The sequence below is a fragment of the Oncorhynchus kisutch genome, linkage group LG16 (assembly GCF_002021735.2).
Source record: "Oncorhynchus kisutch isolate 150728-3 linkage group LG16, Okis_V2, whole genome shotgun sequence".
NCBI classification, from domain to species: domain Eukaryota; kingdom Metazoa; phylum Chordata; class Actinopteri; order Salmoniformes; family Salmonidae; genus Oncorhynchus; species Oncorhynchus kisutch.
The window spans coordinates 42,431,596-42,451,578 of record NC_034189.2 but is presented as its reverse complement, the minus strand read 5'-3'; the positions used below and the strand labels follow the sequence as shown (position 1 = coordinate 42,451,578).

At 42.1% G+C, this 19,983-nt stretch overlaps 2 protein-coding genes across 6 annotated transcripts in view; one reads left to right on the top strand and one right to left on the bottom strand.

Annotated features, from left to right (window-relative positions):
• The window catches only part of LOC109878180 (gamma-aminobutyric acid receptor subunit beta-3-like), a 52,983-nt gene that overhangs the window by 25,904 nt on the left and 7,096 nt on the right, over positions 1-19,983 (bottom strand). For 2 of the 5 annotated variants that reach the window (XM_031792473.1, XM_031792474.1), the window contains exons 2-5: positions 13,556-13,643; positions 2,198-2,245; positions 1,434-1,525; positions 1,227-1,294 (exon numbers count right to left, since the gene is read on the bottom strand). In XM_031792473.1, the coding sequence (XP_031648333.1) occupies positions 1,227-1,294; positions 1,434-1,525; positions 2,198-2,245; positions 13,556-13,643 (296 nt within the window). Of the gene's footprint in view, positions 1-1,226; positions 1,295-1,433; positions 1,526-1,610; positions 1,942-2,197; positions 2,246-13,555; positions 13,644-19,983 lie in introns of those variants that run through there. The other 3 variants (XM_031792476.1, XM_031792475.1, XM_020470413.2) reach the window with 3 other exon arrangements.
• Positions 3,056-19,983, top strand: part of LOC109878179 (gamma-aminobutyric acid receptor subunit alpha-5-like) — a 29,518-nt gene continuing 12,590 nt past the window's right edge. Inside the window, exons 1-6 of the mRNA XM_031792477.1 lie at positions 3,056-3,950; positions 4,572-4,656; positions 4,841-4,965; positions 6,395-6,462; positions 9,167-9,387; positions 14,228-14,310. Of these exons, the coding sequence (XP_031648337.1) occupies positions 3,932-3,950; positions 4,572-4,656; positions 4,841-4,965; positions 6,395-6,462; positions 9,167-9,387; positions 14,228-14,310 (601 nt within the window). The 5' untranslated portion in view covers positions 3,056-3,931. The remainder of the gene's footprint in view (positions 3,951-4,571; positions 4,657-4,840; positions 4,966-6,394; positions 6,463-9,166; positions 9,388-14,227; positions 14,311-19,983) is intronic.

The window sequence follows — 19,983 nt, the reverse complement described above, 5'->3', positions numbered from 1 at the left end:
TGAAACTTGAAATGTGTTGGCGCTGTCCTAAAGTGGCTTCTCACCTGAAGTGCCTGTCCCAGGTAGGGGAGCAGCCCAGAGATCATTATTTCTGCTAGAGACGCGAACAGCTGCTGTGCACATGCTGCGCCACTTTCCAGTATACACACTGCACAGGCACAGTTGTAAGAAGTTGAGCCCAGGCATGTGTATTCACAGACAAGCCACAGATGCATGGGGTGGTAAAGGTGTGTGCGGGGTGGGGGGTGTAAAGGTATGTGTGTGTGTGTGTGTGTGTGTGTGTGTGTGTGTGTGTGTGTGTGTGTGTGTGTGTGTGTGTGTGTGTGTGTGTGTGTGTGTGTGTGTGTGTGTGTGTGTGTGTGTGTGTGTGTGTGTGTGTGTGTGTGTGTGTGTGTGTGTGTGTGTTCATGAGAGAGAGAGAGAGAGAGAGAGAGAGAGAGAGAGAGAGAGAGAGAGATAGCGAGCGAGAGTAAGAGAGAGATAGCGAGCGAAAGAGAGAGAGAGAGATACAGAGAGAGAGAAAGAGAGCTTGAGAGAGTAAGAGAGAGAGATAGCGAGAGAAAGAGAAAGAGAGTGAGAACTTGAGAGACAAAGAGAGAGAGAGAGAGAGTGAGGGAGAGGTTTCAAAGACCTCTCTGATGAGAACAAACTACCGGTCCTGTAGGGGGAGGACACAGAGAGCTGTGTGTTGGCAGCTCACTACATTGCTGCCTGCCATAAGATGAGGTACATTGTCTGTCAGACCAACCATCCCTGCTCATGTCCTCTATGCCATTGTTATTGTTATTGGTTATTTTGACCCTTGATTATCGTTGTTACTGTTGTCCCGTTGACAATAGATTATTACTTTTTTAATTATGTTAATATTGTAAATCTCCAAAGTAAGCTTTGGCAATATGTACATTGTTACGTCAGGTCAATAAAGCAAATTTAATTGAATTGAGAGAGAGAGAGCGAGATAGAGAGGGAGAGAATGCCCATGTCTAAGCTTCTAATACTCCTCTTTGAAGTGCTGGAGTTGCTGAACATACTGTACCTTTCACTTTACTTTTCACTTTTCAATAACTCTAATTGTAGGACATTATTGCATGATGTTGAATGAAAGTTTACGCATTACGTGAATCCCAGGAGAAACATATTCAAGTACTATATGAAAGTGAGCAAAGCAAAAAGCACAATTGTGTGAGTCCCAATGTTTACAGTAATCGGGAGGTGAGTTCACTCACCATGTTGACTTCGGATACCATGTCTATGCTCGCCACATCTATACTCATGCCAACTGCAACAGGGGCCCCTGTAATGCAAATGCAATGGTATCATTTACAATGACAGTGAATTCAAAAAAATGGCTGCAATATGAGCCCAAGATGTGCGAATCTGCATAGTAAACATGGTCACGCTGCAACATGGTTGCCCCACTTTTGAAAACGTACCTCCAAAGTCTGGTCGAAGACGAATATCATATCCCTTTAGTAGTTTGTCCACCGTCTCTTTCACAAACGACATGTTCCCTGGTTCATTCACGCTGAAACAACAACAAAAGGATAGCGTTTACTACAAAATTGCACGTTCGTTTTTTCCGTCACACTTTTACTAGAGAAATCACTCACCTTTGTGCGCAGCACACGACAGCTACAATCACTGGTGCTGAAAGAACACTAAATAATTTTCCACTCAGAAAAGCCCACATTCCTTACTGTTTTGGTGAAAAATGTGCAACGCAAAAACGGTACAACGTGTTTACAAATCAGAATATTCCATTGGCAAGTTCTCGTGGAGGAAGTCGTTGGCTTTTCAGACCGTTCAGATCTGTTCGGTTTGACATCACTCGTATTTTGGATTTCTCTCCTCTCTCTCTATGCAACGGGGAGACATGAAGGAACTATACTCCTAACTGAAATGTATATTGGCAACTGGCAAAGACTCCACCGGTGGAGGCGGTAAAGGTACTTTCTTGGATTGGAGCCAACCCCTCTCACTCCAGATATTCATCTAATTGACCGTAAACCTGAATATGTTCTAATCCCAACAAGATTTCACATAATGGGCCAAATAGATGTAGGCCTAGACTGAATTTCTATAGCTGATGCAACGTGTCATAAGAGGTCTATCTCCCTTCCTCCAAGTACTATTCAATAATCAAAATCGACCACTCGAGCCCGTGGGGACTGTCAGTCTACATGACTGACGTACTTACCTGGTATCATAGATTGCAAACAACTTCTTGTTTCCATCGACTGCATTCCTGAGAGGGAAAAACAAGAGGAAATATGACTCAGTAGAACACTTTCATTTTCACCTGCACAGTAACACATGGTGACTATGATTTATATATACGCTGATAACTCACACCTAGCAACATACAACGCAGTGTAAAGTCTGTGATTTAGTCAATTTAGTTTTAGGCGTCGCTATAGCAGCTTTGCAGTGGGTAATTTGTTTTTGGACCATGATATGTTCTTATAATAGCCCACACTTGGCATACTCTCTTTCCCAAACACTGGAAGTGCTTTATATGATAAGCATTGCACTTTAGAAATAAGTATTTTAACAGGCTCAAGTTTGTTTCAGCACCGTGGACAGCACCCGATGGAATTAATGTAGGGTCAGAACGCGCTATGGGAAACGGAGCTGTACGTGGGGCTGAAACACCTTAGCACCACTTTATATAACTCACATATACCTGGCAATTTACAAGACAGTGCGACATGTGTCTACTTGGTGCAAATAATTCACGTATTATAGATCTGTCAAACTGAACTGTCAACTATTGATTGTAGTGTAAAAAGGTGTAGAAATTGAATACCGTGCTACAGGAGAGTGAAATATGATTAGTCAGTATAATGTTCTGTCAAAAAATATGGAGTTAGAGTACCCTCTTATGGCAATTGGTATAACGACTTTGTTTGATGTTGGCTAACTGTAAAAAAAAACGTGTTTTTTTCAGTAAGATTGTGTAATCACACCTTTTGATAGACATTGATTTATTTACATATTTGAGTGCGGTCATTCTCGATTTCCTCTGATCATTACCGTAATAATTCTCATTGATGGATCTTAGGCTGGTGAGTCATCATGGCATAATAGGTCGGGGTCGAAATCAAAGGCTGTACTCTGGAGGCAGCGGTACCATGTGCATTAGAACTATAATAAGCGGTACTTCTCTTTTCAACAAAGCTGACGCATTTCCCACTGAATGAGAGAAAAAGCTCGGTAAATAGAGGGGACCAAAATATGGACATGTAGGTGAATAGGTATACTATTTTATTGGGTCCTTGGGATATAGGCTTATTTTTTTTCTCTTCTGGATGGATCAACCCACTGCCCCTCATTGATTAAATTGATTTCGACTAGACAGCTAATTAGCTTGCGGGAGAGAATGGCGTTTTATTAACTAGCCACAGCAATATCCATAGGCTAGAGTAGCCTACAGTGGCAAGTAAGATAACAGGGGAAAGTTAAGTGACGCTTGGAGTTCCTGGAGGATCGTTTTCACTGTCGCACCTATGATAACGCACCGGTTAGCAAATCGTTGCAGTGTGTGCATGTGAGCAGCAACTGGAGGTGAGTGTGTTTTCTGACTAAGATGAGGCGCCGGGCCGCTAGTCCGCTCTGAGTGGACAAATACCTTGAGACTAAGGGTATGTAACACGAAAAACGTTGTTGTTACAACCGAAGATGAGGGCTCGGCATTAAAACCTCTCATCTCCAAAAGGCGCGAAGGAGGTGGCGGAACAAGACGCAAACATCTGCTTGATATGAGTAGGAAGTCAGTCAAGCAAATCAGGAGAGAACAATACACGATCGAGACTGCCTGCGGTGGCAACTATAAACGGAGTATATCTATATCCCTCTGAAGGAGCAGCAGCATACCCTTGACTTTCATTGCTGCGGGTTTTGTATCGCTTTTCTAACCTGGATTTAAATCAAGATGCTGGCTCTCTCTACAGGTAATTGATTTTCAACCCTCTTTTATGCATGAGGATGGCATCAGAAGCACCCCCACTCTCCTTCCCTCTTTTGTTAGGGGGGTATGAGTGGGGGGTCTGGGGAAAGGGAACAGTGAGGGTACATCATTAGCCTACATTGAAAACCTATTTCACTGCCTGCGAATTCATACGCAGTGAGGATCACCAATACAATGCAACTGCGAACACGAACAGTTGCCGCAAAGTGGGGAGATGTTATAATACTGCTGCAACAAGGTGTTTAGCATTGGGCAAAATGAATGCACACAAGGACGTGGGCCAGGAATGTAGAAAGACATGATTGGTATATTCACAGTTTCAAACAGTTATTGTATCAAGGTTAGCCTACTGATTACTCTTGTAGGTCCATTATAGGGCTGCTAGTTGAAAGTGTGCGTGGTCAGGTGTGCGTATTGGGGGAGGGTGGGGTACAGTACAACACCAAAGTACTTATCATTATGGTACTATAGTAATACTAGTACTGTAGTAATAATACTCTGGTAGGAGTATAGTGTAGAAGATGAAGGAGAAGTAGGAGTGGGAGTATGATGACAATACATATTACTGAAAGTACTGATTGTGGATTATATGTTGTTATTCCAGACAAAGAGGACAAAATGCCCAGCTTTTCTACAATGAAACACGTGTGGATCTCTGTCTTGCTGGTGTGTATTACATGTCACGTGGGGTAAGTGAAGCATTTACCATCCAATCTGACTATACACTGCATTACATCCTCATTTGAACAGTAGATATACTGTACATGTCCAACGATGATGTGCTTTATTGACATCGACACTAGCCTTGTCAAGCAGTCTCCATGTTACAGTATGTGGAACTAACCAGCCTGATTGATGTTCTGTCTTTCCCAGTCGTGGTCAGACCACAGCAGAGGCATTGAAAGAGGCAGAGGCTAATGACAACATCACCATCTTCACGCGGATACTGGACGGACTGCTGGACGGCTACGACAACAGACTCAGACCAGGACTTGGAGGTAACGTATACCGACTTACAGACCACTCTGATCCAAACTCGCATCACTAGAGGTTACAGTACAAAGCAATACAACACAATACAGTATTATATCCGTATTCATTTTCTTGGGGCAAATGTCATTCACTAATACTCTTATTTGACGTTGTATTTCCTCAGAGTACACTCAAGCCAGGTGCAGCAGAACCATTGTAGCATGTTGATGCAGGAGATTTATAGAACCGAAATACAGTGTGAAATGTGGATGTTTCTGTTTCAACTTACAGTTTGTCTTTGTTTGAATTTATACTGAATGTATTTAGGTTCTTTTGCAACTTGAAGGGATTGGATGGGGGAAAGAGAAATACTAAGAGAGTGTGCCTGCGTGTGCACTGATTTAATGCAATTATATTACTGTAGCCTAAATGCTATGCAGGTTATGCCGCAGCAAATTAACCTGTCACAAGAAAAAAACTTACCAGCTGATGAGACGATAAATGCATAGTGCGCTCCATACTGACTGCGCTGTGTGACCCCAAGTGGGACCAACTATATGTTTTGGAAACACCCCCTTACTTGCAGGGAGAGGGCTCTGGGGCGTTTTCGTTTTGGTTGGGGGCACCCTGGAGGCCACCACCCTCTTCCCCAGAAAGCATATGAACACATCATAAGCCATGGCAAAATGATTAGCAAATTAGCTTTAAAACTGCAACGTTTTCTCTGTCTCATGGCAAAATGTTTAGAATAGCATGAGATAAGCTATTAAACTTGATCAGACCTTGCGGGGGGGAAGGGGGGGGGGGGGGGGGCTCACAAATCTGCAGTATGCCAATGCTTAGCCTCATACATAATTTGTGATCCAGAATAGCATTTTCCCCCTCTATAAAATCACACTCGATAGACTTCTTGGATTCAGTGAGAAAAATAAAGAGACTGTTCTAATATACAGAATTGCATTGACTGGAATACATTCCAACAGCAAAGCAATCACAGTAATAGATCAATCCTAAGTGAGAAGGAACTGCACTGCCAACACGCCATATATCACACAGCCCCCCTCATGACCACCACCTCCATCTGAAAAAAGTAACCTTGAGATCCAGACCTCTATTCAGACGAGAGAGAGAGGGAGTCAAAGAGTGTTCACCGGAAGATAGAAATATCCTGCACCTCCGATTTGGTCTTACAGTGATTTTTAAAATCCTTTTTCCCCCCTTTCTAAATCTTTTTTTTATAATGTCGCTAATGTAACATGGATACATCCAACATGGATTTGCCAACTGGGGTTGGAGAACAGAGCTACACTCACTTCCTCAGAATGATTTCTGTCATTGAAGGCTGTAAAGATTTCAAATGGAAATCTCGATGATGATTACTCATAAATTGAATTTGTCCCTGTCCCTTGTCTCTTCATGTTCACGGTCATATTCCAAATCCCATTCTATCCACAGAAAAGGTCACGGAGATCAAAACCAATATATTTGTCACAAGCTTTGGCCCAGTTTCAGATACTGAAATGGTGAGTCAATTTACAGCCCATTTCATTATGCACCATTTCAATGACGTCCATTAACGTAATTCTTTGCGATCGGAGTAACACCACACCCTCTTGTAAATGTTAAAATACACAGCAATTATCCTAGGCGCATATAGTGACATGTATTCATATTTTTTTTGTTAAGAAATAAATCAATATATTATAAAGATATACATCATGGGCCAGATTCCAGGATGCAGATTAAGCACAGTCCTGGACTGAAACGTTATTTCAATGGAGAATCTCCTTTTAGTATTTATTTTTGTTGTCCAGGACTAGTTTTACAGTTTAATATTTTAATTTGACCAGTTTATCACAGCAGGAAAATAATCCTGCAGCAACAGGAAATGTGAATTATTACATGGATTACAATTAATGGACATTTTTGTGGGCGTTGATACACTTTTTGTTAGGGAAAATCAAGTCTGACATTTTTAAGGTGAAAATTGCTAACTTTAAACCTTTTTATCCTCATAGTTTATACAGATTGTCATTTCAAGATTTGTTTTGCAAAAAGTATTATTATATTATTGATCGATTGACTATGACTTTGTGTAACACACTTCAGTTGTGTACAATCAGTCATCGACACGGAACTCCAACGTGTAGCACCAGTCATGGAGATTTATTCTGATAGGAACAGCACAAAATTGCACGTCATGCAATGCACGGCTCACCATCCAACTCTGCACTCACGCACGCTGGTTTGGTGCTTGTTCACTGGGACGATTCTAACTGGAACATCCCCCCTCGTAAGCAAGCTACGCAAACCAGCCAATAAGATGCCATGTTGAGTAGGTGAAGGCAAGACAAAACTCAAACCAAAAACCCATTGGCTTAACAATAAAGTGGCAAGGGGAATCACCAATATAACCCTGTTACACTTGCAAATCACCCATTCTGTAGAACCTATGAGAATAGAAAGGTTCAGAACTTTTGTGAAAAAGCACAGTTAAAAATATATGGCAAATAGAAATCAAACTGGATGGTCTTCAGAAATAGACAGGAGGGGTTGAGGGTAGTGGAAGGATAGGAGTAAAAACAAAACAAAAAATTGTAAAATATATTGTGTCTGTAAAATATACAGTGCCTTCAGAAAGTATTCAGACCCCTTGACTTTTTCCACATTTTGTTACGTTACAGCCTTATTCTAAAATGTATTAAATTATTTTCCCCCCTCATCAATCTACACACAACAACACAATACAACGACAAAGCAAAAACAGGTTTTCCACATTTTTTTACGAATTTATAATAATAAAAAACTACTGAAATGTCACTTTTACATCGGGTTCAAGTCCGGACTCTGGCTGGGCCACTCAAGGACATTCAGAGACTTGTCCCGAAGCCATTCCTGCATTGTCCTGGCTGTGTGCTTAGGGTCGTTGTCCTGTTGAAAGGTGAACCTTCAACCCAGTTTGAAGTCCTAAGCACTCTGGAGCAGTTTTTCATCAAGGATCTCTCTGTACTTTGCTCTGTTCATCTTTGCCTCGATCCTGACTAATCTCCCAGTCCCTGCTGCTGAAAAACATCCCCACAGCATGATGCTGCCATGGTTCAAGGTTTCCTCCAGATGTGATACTTGGCATTCAGGCCAAAGAGTTCAATCTTGGTTTCATCAGACCAGAGAATCTCGTTTCTCATGGTCTGAGAGTCTTTAGGTACCTTTTGGCAAACTCCAAGTGTGCCGTCATGTGTCCTCTTCCACAAAGGTGGAGTGCTTTAAAGATGGTTGTCCTTCTGGAAGGTTCTCCTTTCTCCACAGAGGAACTCTAGACCTTTGTCAGAGTGACCATCGTGTTCTTGGTCACCTCCCTCGACCTATTGCTCAGTTTGGCCGGGCGGCCAACTCTAGAAAGAGTCTTGGTGGTTCCAAACTTCTTCCATTTAAGAATGATGGAGAGCACTGTGTTCTTGGGGACATTTAATGCTGCATCATTTTTTTGGAACCCTTCCCCAGATCTGTGCCTCGACACAATCCTGTCTCGGATCTCTACGGACAATTCCTTCAACCTCATGGCTTGGTTTTTGCTCTGACATGCATTGTCAACTGTGGGACTTTATATAGGCAGTTGTGTGCCTTTCCAAATCATGTCCAATCAATTGAATTTACCACAGGTGGACCCCAATCAAGTTGTAGAAACATCTCAAGGGTGATCAATGGAAACAGGATGCACCTGAGCTCAATTTTGAGTCTCATAGCAAAGGGTCTGAATACTTATGTAAATACGTTTTTTAAATTTATATTTGTTTTTGCAAAAATGTCAAAAAAACTGTTTTTGCTTTGTCATTATGGGGTATTGTGATTAGATTGGGAAGGATAATTATTTTTTAATCCATTTTAGAAAAAGTTTTTAACGTAAAAAGCCAATACTTTCCGAAGGCAGCATGTATAAGCTGGAAGTAGAAGCTTAATTAAGTGTTGTTGTTCATTAGTTTACTCCAATTAGGGGAGGGGTGGTAGGGTTCATCAAAAATACTAGATCTAATCATATAAAATAATACAAAATTAAATACTTTAAAACCTTTTCAAACCTCAGGTACCCTACACATTGCATTTCCTCCTGCACAGGAACATTCTCTGAGTCAGAGGGATCAAATTAAAATAGCAGATCTGCATGTGTCCACGGGCTTTGACTCGGAGTGTTATCACCATGTATCAACACCATGCCTCTCTCCACTTTAGGAGTACACCATCGATGTGTTTTTCCGACAAAGCTGGAAAGACGAGCGCCTGTGTTTCAAAGGACCCATGGAGATGCTGCCTCTGAACAACCTCCTGGCCAGTAACATCTGGACCCCAGACACATTCTTCCTCAATGGGAAAAAGTCTATCGCCCACAACATGACCACGCCTAACAAGCTACTGAGACTGAAGGATGACGGAACGCTGCTCTACACTATGAGGTACCAACCACGGGCCTGTTCAGTACTATTTCAGATAGAAATGTATCACATATGAACAGATAGGAAGTGCCTGTAATGTAGTGTGGGGAATTGTGTCAGGTCTATTCAAATCAAATCACATTTTATTGGTGACATACACATGGTTAGCAGATGTTGATGCGAGTGTAACGAAATGCTTGTGCTTCTAGTTACCGACAATGCAGTAATATCTAACAAGTAATCGAACAAATTCACAACGACTACCTTATACACACACATGTAAAGGGATGAATAAGACAATGTACATATAAATACATGGATGAGCGATGGCCGTGCGGCATAGGGAAGATGCAGTAGATGGTATAGAATGCAGTATATACATATGAGATGAGTAATGTAGGATATGTATGCATTATTAAAGTGGCGTTATTTAAAGTGATTAGTGATACCTTTATTAAATCCATTTATTAAAGTGGACAGAGATTTGAGTCTGTATGTTAGCAGCAGCCACTCGATGTTAGGGATGGCTGTTTAACAGTCTGATGGCCTTGAGATGTTTTTCAGTCTCTCGGTCCCAGCTTTGTTGCACTTGTACTGACCTCGCCTTCTGAATGATAGTAGGGTGAACAGGCAGTGGCTCGGATGGTGGTTGTCCTTGATGATCTTTTTGGCCTTCCTGTGACATCGGGTACTGTAGGTGTCCAGGAGGGCAGGTAGTTTGCCCCGGGTGATGCGTTGTGCAGACCACACTACCCTCTGGAGAGCCTTACGTTTGTGGGCGGAGCAGTTGCCGTACCTCGTGGTGATACAGCCTGACAGGATGCTCTCGATTGTGCATCTGTAAAAGTTTGTGAGTGTTTTAGGTGACAAGCCACATTTCTTCAGCCTCCTGAGGTTGAAGAGACACTGTTGCACCTTCTTCACCACGCTGTCTGTGTGGGTGGACCATTTCAGTTTGTCCGTGATGTGTACGCAGAGGAACTTAAAACTTTCCACCTCCTCCACTATTGTCCCGTCAAAGTGGAGATGCTGTTTCCTGAAGTCCACAATCATCTCCTTTGTTTTGTTGACGTTGAGTGAGAAGTTATTTTCCTGACACCACACTCCGAGGGCCCTCACCTCCTCCCTGTAGGCCGTCTCATCATTGCTTACCACTGTAGTTAAGTCTGCAAACTTGATGATTGAGTTGGAGGCGTGCATGGCCACGCAGTCATGGGTGAACAGGGAGTACACGAGAGGGCTGAGAACGCACCCTTGTGGGGCCCCAGTGTTGAGTATCAGCCCACACCACCTGGGGGTGGCCCGTCAGAAAGTATAGAAACCAGTTGCACAGGGCGGGGTCGAGACCCAGGGTCTCAAGCTTAATGACAAGTTTGGAGGGTACTATGGTGTTAAATGCTGAGCTGTAGTCAATGAACAGCATTCTTACATAGGTATTTCTCTTGTGCAGATGGGATAGGGCAGTGTGCAGTGTGATGGCGATTGTGTCATCTGTGGACATATTGGGGCGGTAAGCAAATTGGAGTGGGTCTAGGGTATCAGGTAGGGTAGAGGTGATATGATCTTTGACTAGTCTCTCAAAGCCGTTCATGATGACAGAATTGAGTGCTACGGGGCTATAGTCATTTAGTTCAGTTACCTTAGCTTTTTTGTGAACAGGAACAACGGTGGCCATCTTGAAGTATGTGGGCACAGGAGACTGGGATAGGGATTGATTGAATATGTCCGTAAACACACCAGCCAGCTGGCCTGCACATGCTCTGAGGATGCGGCTAGGGATGCCGTCTAGGCCGGCAGCCTTGCGAAGGTTAACACGTTTAAATGTTTTACTCACATTGGCCACAGGAGCCCACAGGCTTTGGTAGCGGGCCGTGTCAGTGGCACTGTATTGTCCTCAAAGCGAGCAAAGAAGTTGTTTAGTTTGTCTGGGAGCAAGACATCGATGTCTGCGACGGCGCTGGTTTTCTTTTTGTAATCCGTGATTGACTGTAGACCCTGCCACATACGTCTCGTGTTTGAGCCGTTGAATTGTGACTGTACTTTATCTCTGTACTGATGCTTTGCTTGTTTGATTGCCTTGCGGAGGGAATAGCTACACTCTTTGTATTCGGTCATGTTTCTAGTCGCCTTGCCATGATTAAAAGCGGTGGTTCGCGCTTTCAGTTTTGCGCGAATGCTGCCATCAATCTACGGTTTCTGGTTAGGGAGGTTTTAATAGTCACAGTGGGTACAACATCACCGATGCACTTCCTAATAAACTTGCTCAGCGAGTCAGAGTATAGGTCAATGCTGTTGTCTGAGGCTACCCGGAACATATCCCAGTCCACGTGATCGAAGCAGTCTTGAAGCACTCGTGCGTCAAACTAAGTAACATAATAATACAAATATCCCCTTTAAGCTAGGTATATGTTTCTTTGAATGGGCTGCGTTTTTCAGACCATGTGACATCCCGAAAAATCGTTCTTCTCACGGAAAACCTCTGTAGCGTCTGAACGATTTGGGCTACAAACTAATATGACCCCGCTATGGAAAGGAGATATTCTCACAAATACGATGGTGTTCTCCGTTTTGGATTTACGATCTCCGCCAAGTGTTACTCGTCTGAAGGTAACTGGTAAAAAAATAAATGAATGGAATAATGGAGTTAGTTTTGTGCCAACAAAAAAAGGCGGTTAAACGTGTGTTCAAAAAACAAAAGTATTTCCTTACTGTTTCTTATATCTCTTAGATAAAGTGTGTCAAAATCTTATTCCCCCTTTTATTTTTGACTGTCTGTTTGGCCATTTATGATTGTGTTATTCAATGTGTTTCTATAGGCTATAGTAGTAAAGACCAAATTCAAATTTTGGGGGGGAATACCTACAGGGGTCCTAAAATTCCAAATCAAATAGCTAAATGATCCATGGTATGACCATCTTAAAACAATTCCATATGTTAGCTGAACCTCCCCCACCCCACCCAAAGGCATAGACTTATAGAGGATCATTTCTGAGCTTTGTGTCTGAAAAGCTAATGTTACGCTCACTGAAATACACCCAGCCACGATTCACAAATGGCCCTGAACTGGTTTGGTTATTGTTGTTGTCTGTGTGTAGGAGGTAACAAAAGCCTCTGCACAGCTGTTCTACTCAGCCCAGCTCTTGGTAACGTAGGCTCAGACAACTTTCTGTTCTTTTGTTCTTTGTGATGCTGTATTTTGTATGTTATCGGACACTGACCAATATGTGGCAGGTTAGATTAAATATTCACCATTGAATTCATAATAGACAGGAACAGAAAGTGATGACAACCAATAGCAATCATACGAATAGATCAGGACTTCCTGGTATCATTTTAGGAGGTATCAGTTAGTCCAGATCAATACCACCCACTAAAATCATCTTAATGCCAGATATATAGATGCAAGAGGAATAGATTAACCATATTAACCCCTTATGGCCATGTGACCGGGCACTATTTGGCACGATCAGGCATCGCCGTCGCTGGAATCAAAGTCTGATGAGTGAAAGAAGAAGAAGAAGAAGCAGATACCAGGCCCATCATTTTAAAAAAGGTAATAGATTTCCCAACGACTCAGGACATGAAACATCAGGACGTTTCTGCTTTTAATCGCTCCGGTTTTTACTACTGTCTCCTAATGTATTTCCATTACCAGGAAAGAGATTAACGCGCTACCTAGATTTATTGCATGGTCCAGCCTTTCAGAATCCACCGACATCAGGGGAGGGCTCCTTCTCTCCAGTGGAGATAATGACTAAATGTGATTGCATTCTCACCCCCCCGATTCCTGAAACATTAGCCCGAGAGCAACATACTTTTCAGAAACCTTCAGAAGAGGTTGAAGCAAGTGAGCATCATGCAGTATTCTTATATCCAGAGCAAACTGTGTCCTCTGATGCAGGAAATATGCATATTAAGAAACTAGTGCAGTCTTTTTGCCATGTTCATTCCTTTGAGGTGCACTGGTGACATCAACACGTAACAAGTAAATGTTATAATGTTAATCACACAAGAAATGCAGGTGCATAATTGTAAATGCAAAAAAAATGAGTAATGGGGATGATTTAGAATAGATGGCACCGGTTACATGTCATTTGAGGGGGCATTTGTAGCCCTAATTTTGAAAGGGAAAAAGGCAGCTCTCTATGCATGGACCTACATTAGGATATAGCTAATCAAACCTGTATACCAATATGCTTTCCTTGTGAGACAGAAAATCCGGTTCTTCAATTTCCAGTCCTGCAGTTTCTCTTGTAACCACATGATGGCAGCCTTCCCTGTTCACAATACAGACCAATGAGAATTAGAGTTATTCTTCCTATGATCCAATAAGATCTTAAAACATGTCAGCTGTCTTTGACGCAACATAAGCAAAGTAATAACATTGAATAAGGATGCAGTGAAGTGAACACAACCGGAGTCCATATGGTCCTCAAGGACGAGAGGTGTCCTCATTTCATTGTTATATCAACGTGTTTACATGTGTCACTATATGTGGTTACTTTGTGGACATGTTCTCTGTGAATACACTCTTGACGGACAGTACATGGGGGATTTGAAGTGAATGACAGCTGGGAATTCACAAATAATACAACCACCACAAGATGGCAGTATATTCAAATGTAATGCCATGTGATTGGCTCAGGGTGAATTCTTGGTGATTCTGTCTAGAAATACTACAAGGGAAAAAAACAGCCTGTGATGTAATCGTACAGGCATTGTGCTATCTATGCAACTAACATTAGCACTGGAGATGAAGATGTTGATGATGACTGCAGATTTGAAATTTGAAATAACAGGATTATTATATAGCTGTAGGGGATTTGGGTTTATTGTCTTGATCTTTTGTGTCTCTCTCTAGGTTAACCATATCGGCAGAGTGTCCCATGCAGTTGGAGGACTTCCCAATGGATGCTCATGCTTGCCCTTTGAAGTTTGGAAGCTGTGAGTAAAATTCCATGTGTTGATATTTAGTGTATTACTCTTTGCCACACGAATAATACAACGGCACAGATCCCATACGTATAAACATTACTAGGCCCAGACTTCTTATGATCTGAGTATGAGTCAAAGACAGCACTATTTATCAAACCTCCAACTCAGTAAACTACCAAATCAATTCCTCTAAAGAGACAATTGAGCTTGCACAGTATTCTGTAGGATGGTACCTATGGAACAAGGAAAGAACACAGAATCCAGCCACAACGACGGCGCTGCAATAAGGAATGACCTGAATCCTGAAACCGGAGGAGCTAAACCTGGTTCAGTTAAACTAGGTGGAGGGCCAAAAGGTCTATATCCTTTAATCAAATTGCTTGTCCTTAATTACCTTTCGTAACCTGGTCCTTAATTACCTTTGCTAACTTGGCACGTGGTCTGTGGCCTCAGCACCTGGGCTATCCTACTGTACCACCTCGCCAGGGCTCCCAGGGTTGTATTATCATTTACCAATTAGACCTAAAAGCAGACTATGGTCAGGCAGGGCCATCCCATAGACTTTTTGGGGGCCCTCTGCGAGATTTGGTTGGGGGGCCCCCATGCCTCGCTGGCAAGACATTTTGGTGGCCCCCCTCTTGACGGCAGAGAGAAAAAGTTAGAGTTAAAGTACAATTCCACACATTTTGCCATGGGGCATCGAATTTCTTTTGCAATTTTAAAGCACATTTTCTGCAATTCTACACATTTTGCTGTGGGGCAGAGAGAACATTTAGCAATTGTATAACTAATTATATGCAGTTCTACACATTTTGCTATGGGGCGGAGAGAAAATTTAGCAATTGTATAACTAATTATATGCAATTCTACACATTTTGCCATGGGGCAGAGAGAAAAAGTTGCCGTTTTAAAGATAATTTACAGAAATTTGACACATTTTGCAATGACTTATGCCATGGTAATTTAATATTTGAGTGAGAGTGACTAACAAAATCAATGGCCCTTCGTGCCTGGTTGGTAATTCATCCATGATTACTACATTTACATTTTAGTCATTTAGCAGACGCTCTTATCCAGAGTGACTTTTAGCCGCAATTATGGTTCCTTGCTCAAGGGCACATTGACAGATTTTTCTCCACGTCGGCTCAGGGATTCAAACCACAACTGTCCGGTCACTGGTCCAACACTCTTAACCACTAGACCACCTGCCGCCACTACAACAAGTTTAAATAGCTGGCTAGACTTATATACCTTTTCTTTAAATGCTGACATGGGCTAATTGAGAGACTGGCAGTGACTGGCATAACAAGAAGGGAAAAAATGCTTACGTACAACCAAGTTTCGAAATGTCGCCCCATGTATTCTGCTATTCTAACGGGTGTTGCCTACCTGCCGGGTTTAAGTGCTGGCCTGAAATAGCTCAGCTGTACTTTGACCTTTTAGAAGCGGACAGCGCAGATAGATAGTCCCGGGGAAGCTAATAGGAATGCCCTGAGCAGGGTCACGCCATGCCACACTATAGTAAACCCTGGGCTTTGTCACACCATAGGACGTATATAGCCAGATTAACTAGCTGATTGAACTGCCCCTACAGGTGTAGGATCTTAAGTTGATCACTCTTTTGTTGCTGAGATATTTTTCTGCTCAGCAGGAAATGGAAACTTGTAGTGTATTTGAGTTTTAAAAAGCCTTCTAAAGTTTAGAATTTCACTTTGAAATTACAGACTAGGTTTGTCCTAACAAAAAAAGGCCAGACACTCGGAAAACATTTGCATTTGAGTCATTTACATACAGAGCATACCGATACAGCTACTACAGTATAGCCAGTTGTCTGAGCACTGTGACCACAGGCTCTATTTCTCATTCCATCACCCACACATCCCACTTCACCACCAGATAAAACTGCTTTCCTGTGCAGCCGGGCTCACAGGGGATATGAAGGATGATGGAAAGTGCATCTTGCCTTTACTCTCTTGGCCTACAGTTGACCTTTTTTTTCAAGCAGCACAGAAAAACTAAGTCTTATCAAATGATGTCCATGATAAGTAGGATGGATGTGGTAGGGTGTGGGGAGGAGGGAGTGTGTGTATGTTTGTACAGATGTAGGATGGTAATTTGATCACCCTGTTGCAGGAGAACTGTTGCAGGACATTTAAAAGATGTAGTCTATTTGAGAGTTAAAAATGCTTATGAAGTTTGTCAATTCCAATTTGACATTTTTTGACTTTGTTTGCCCTAATGAACAATGTATCAACCTCCACAAAAAATAATCCACTTAATAATTTATATTTCCTGTTACTGCAGGATTATTTTCCTGCTATAGCAAACTGGAACAAATTAAGATCCTACATTTGTATAGGTCTGTGGAGTAGCATGGAAAATGTCTGACCTGACCATGCTGCTGCTGCTAAGACGAAATCCGGGGTCAATGCAACGTCATATTTGAGACGTGGGATCTCCTTCTTATGCTTTTTTGACTTACTACTGTATATTGTATTGATAGCAGACACTCTTTTTAAGATGAACTCATAACTAGTGTACTGTACTACAAGGAACAATAAAATATTGAAATCACCAGCAAATAAACATCACAGGTCAAAAATGTGCCCTTTTGACACTATTCCACATCTAAATTCATAAAATGGTTAATTTGATGTTAAAACTATATCGTGATGCAGAAATAATCTACAAGAGTGCTGTAATAAACAGTCATTGAAGTCTGTGGAATGATGACACTCACGACTCTCTCAGTCTTCAACCGATTAGAGCTGTGGTGAACTGAAGTGCTTTTAGGAGCTGGTTTCTCTATTGTCGTCCATGCATTACTAACACAAGGTTATCTGTATGGAGTGGAGAGATGGAGATTACAGAGGGCCGGATGCGTCCCAAATGGCACCCTATTCCCTATTTTCTGGAATAGGGAATAGGGTGCCATTTGGGACCTGGTTTAAAATGGGTTGTATACTACAGGCAAGGCTCAATCAGTGCATTGCTGTATACCCGGTGTAGCTCTTTTCTATTCCCATGGTCAAGTAGGGGTTTTAGACGCTGTAAAACCATCCTATTGCTATTATGTACTAGCACACTCTCCTCACAGGTACAGTAGATGGCTCAGGTTTTCAGATTAAGATGTATTGGTGCGTGGACAGTATGTAAACAAAGATGATATCAAATCTGTCCATCGTTTCATTTGTTCATTTGTTTATTCATTTGTTTATTCATTTGTTTACTCATTCATTCATCCTTTCATTCATTCATTCATTCATTCACTCATTCATCTATCACAACTCCTAATGTTCATGTTATGTAATAGATGGGTGTGTACCGTGCAATCTTAAAGTCAGGAAGAGGTTGCCGTAAAGTTGGCATATGTGACAGGCCCCGTCTGCCAAATCCTTTAGCTCTACTACTAAATCATGGTATTCCCCGCATCATTATCCTTAAGGCTTCTAAACCCACCCAACTTTACATTTTGGCCCTGGCTTTCGGCTAAAGCCATCCAAGAAGTCTGACTGTAAATAGCAATCCACTAGGCATGGCCAGTAGTACCAGTACTACAGCAAAGTGCTATGACATGCTATTGAGCTCGGTTGCTTAGTTACTGCACTTTACATTGATCCATCACTTTCTTTTTCTTTGTTCTTCCCACCCAACACACACGCACACACACACACACACACACACACACACACACACACACACACACACACACACACACACACACACACACACACACACACACACACACACACACACACACACACACACACACACACACACACACACAGTCCTTACATGACAAATGCCTTTAATTTTCCTCCTACAGCTATGGAGAAACGGTTGTTTAGTCCCTAGAAACATTCACAGTGGACCTCATTTTGATTATTTTCTTTAATCCAGAAAGACACTTTGTCATCCGGGGGATTAAAGTACAGTTATTCTTTTCATCCATAATTAGAAAAATAAAATAAACTATATATATATATTTTTTTACATGGAACATGGAAATGAAGTAGAAATGAAGTAGACTGGTACAGTGTATAGCCTTGAAGTACATGACTCGCCCTCACATTTTCTTTCTCTCCCTCCATGTTCTCTCTCTCTCTGTTTCCTTTTCTTTCTTCCAGGCTCCTGGGGCTCATCCCTTTCTTAACCTGGTTCTCTAGGCCTTTGTGTTTTTCTATTTTATATACAGACCATCTACAAAAGCTGAGGAATCTATAGAGATATTAATTTGATCAACCTGTTGCAGGAGGTTGACGTTTGTAATTTCCTACTTTGAAATTAATCTTAGATGGGATTTTAACTTACGAAAAATGTCAGTCAATTACAATCCAATTAACAATTCAAATGTCCTGTTGCTGTAGGATTATTTTCCTGCTATAGTAAATGAAGATCCTATATGTGTACCTCCACTCATTCCCCATGGTCCTGACTGGCCCATTAGTCCACACGATCCACCTTCCTCTGCATCTCCCTGCATGCTTAAAAAGACCTTGATAGCAGACAGGAAAGGTGCTGTTTCTGAGGTTTCTCGCCGAATGTTGGCCCTCTATTCTTAGGACAGGTGTGGTTTCACGTCAATATCCAACACTGTTTCTACAGTGACAGTGTTCAAGAGAGGAACAGCTTGCTAGTTGTTTCAGTTTAAATGAGGTTAACACCTCTGATAAAGCGTAAATCCTTCATCTGCACTTGATTGAATTCTTTTGTTGGACTGCAGGTACTGTCCTAGCCAGCGCTTTCCTGAATCCCGACAGTAGGTTACTGACTACCCTAAAGGTTGCAATTATACTTTACGTACAATATAAACGCAACAATTTCAAAGATTTTACTGAGTTACAGTTCAAATCATGAAATCAGTCAATTGCAATAACTTCATTAGGCCCTAATCTGTGCATTACCATGCAGAAACATGAGCTGATGGCAGCGGATGAATGGCATGACAATTGGCCTCAGGATCTCTTCACTCGATCTCTGTGCATTCAAATTGCCATCAATATAATGCAATTGTGTTCATTGTCCTTAGCTTATGCCTGCCCATACCATAACCCTATTCCCACCTTGAGGCACTTTGTTCCCAGCAAATTGCTCACTCACATGACACCATACACAGAGTCTGCGTTTGTGAGGCCGATTGAACGTACTTCCAAATTCCCAAAACGACGTTGGAGGCGGCTTATGGTAGAGAAATTAACATTCAATTATATGCCATCAGCTCTGGTGGACATTCCTGCAGTCAGCATGCCAAATGCACACTCCCTCAAAACATGAGACATATGCGGCTGTCACACTGATCTGTTTCACCTGTCTTGTGCTTGTCTCCACCCCCCCACCAGGTGTCTCCAATTTGTTCCCATTATCCCCTGTGTATTTATACCGGTGGTTCTGTTTGTCTGTTGCCAGTTCGTCTTGTCAAGCCTACCAGCGGGTTTTTCTAGTCCCTGTTTTCTAGTCCTCCCGGTACCAACCTTTTCTGCCTGCCCTGACCCTGAGTCCACCTGCCATACCATTCTGCCTGCCCTAATCTCGAGCCTGCCTGCCATCCTGTACCCATCTGACTCTGACCTAGTTTACGAACTTCTGGCTGTCCTCGTCCTGCCTCTTGCCTGCCCCTTGTCAATTAATAAATATCAGAGACTTGAATCATCTGCCTCCTGCGTCTGCATTTGGGTCTCGTCC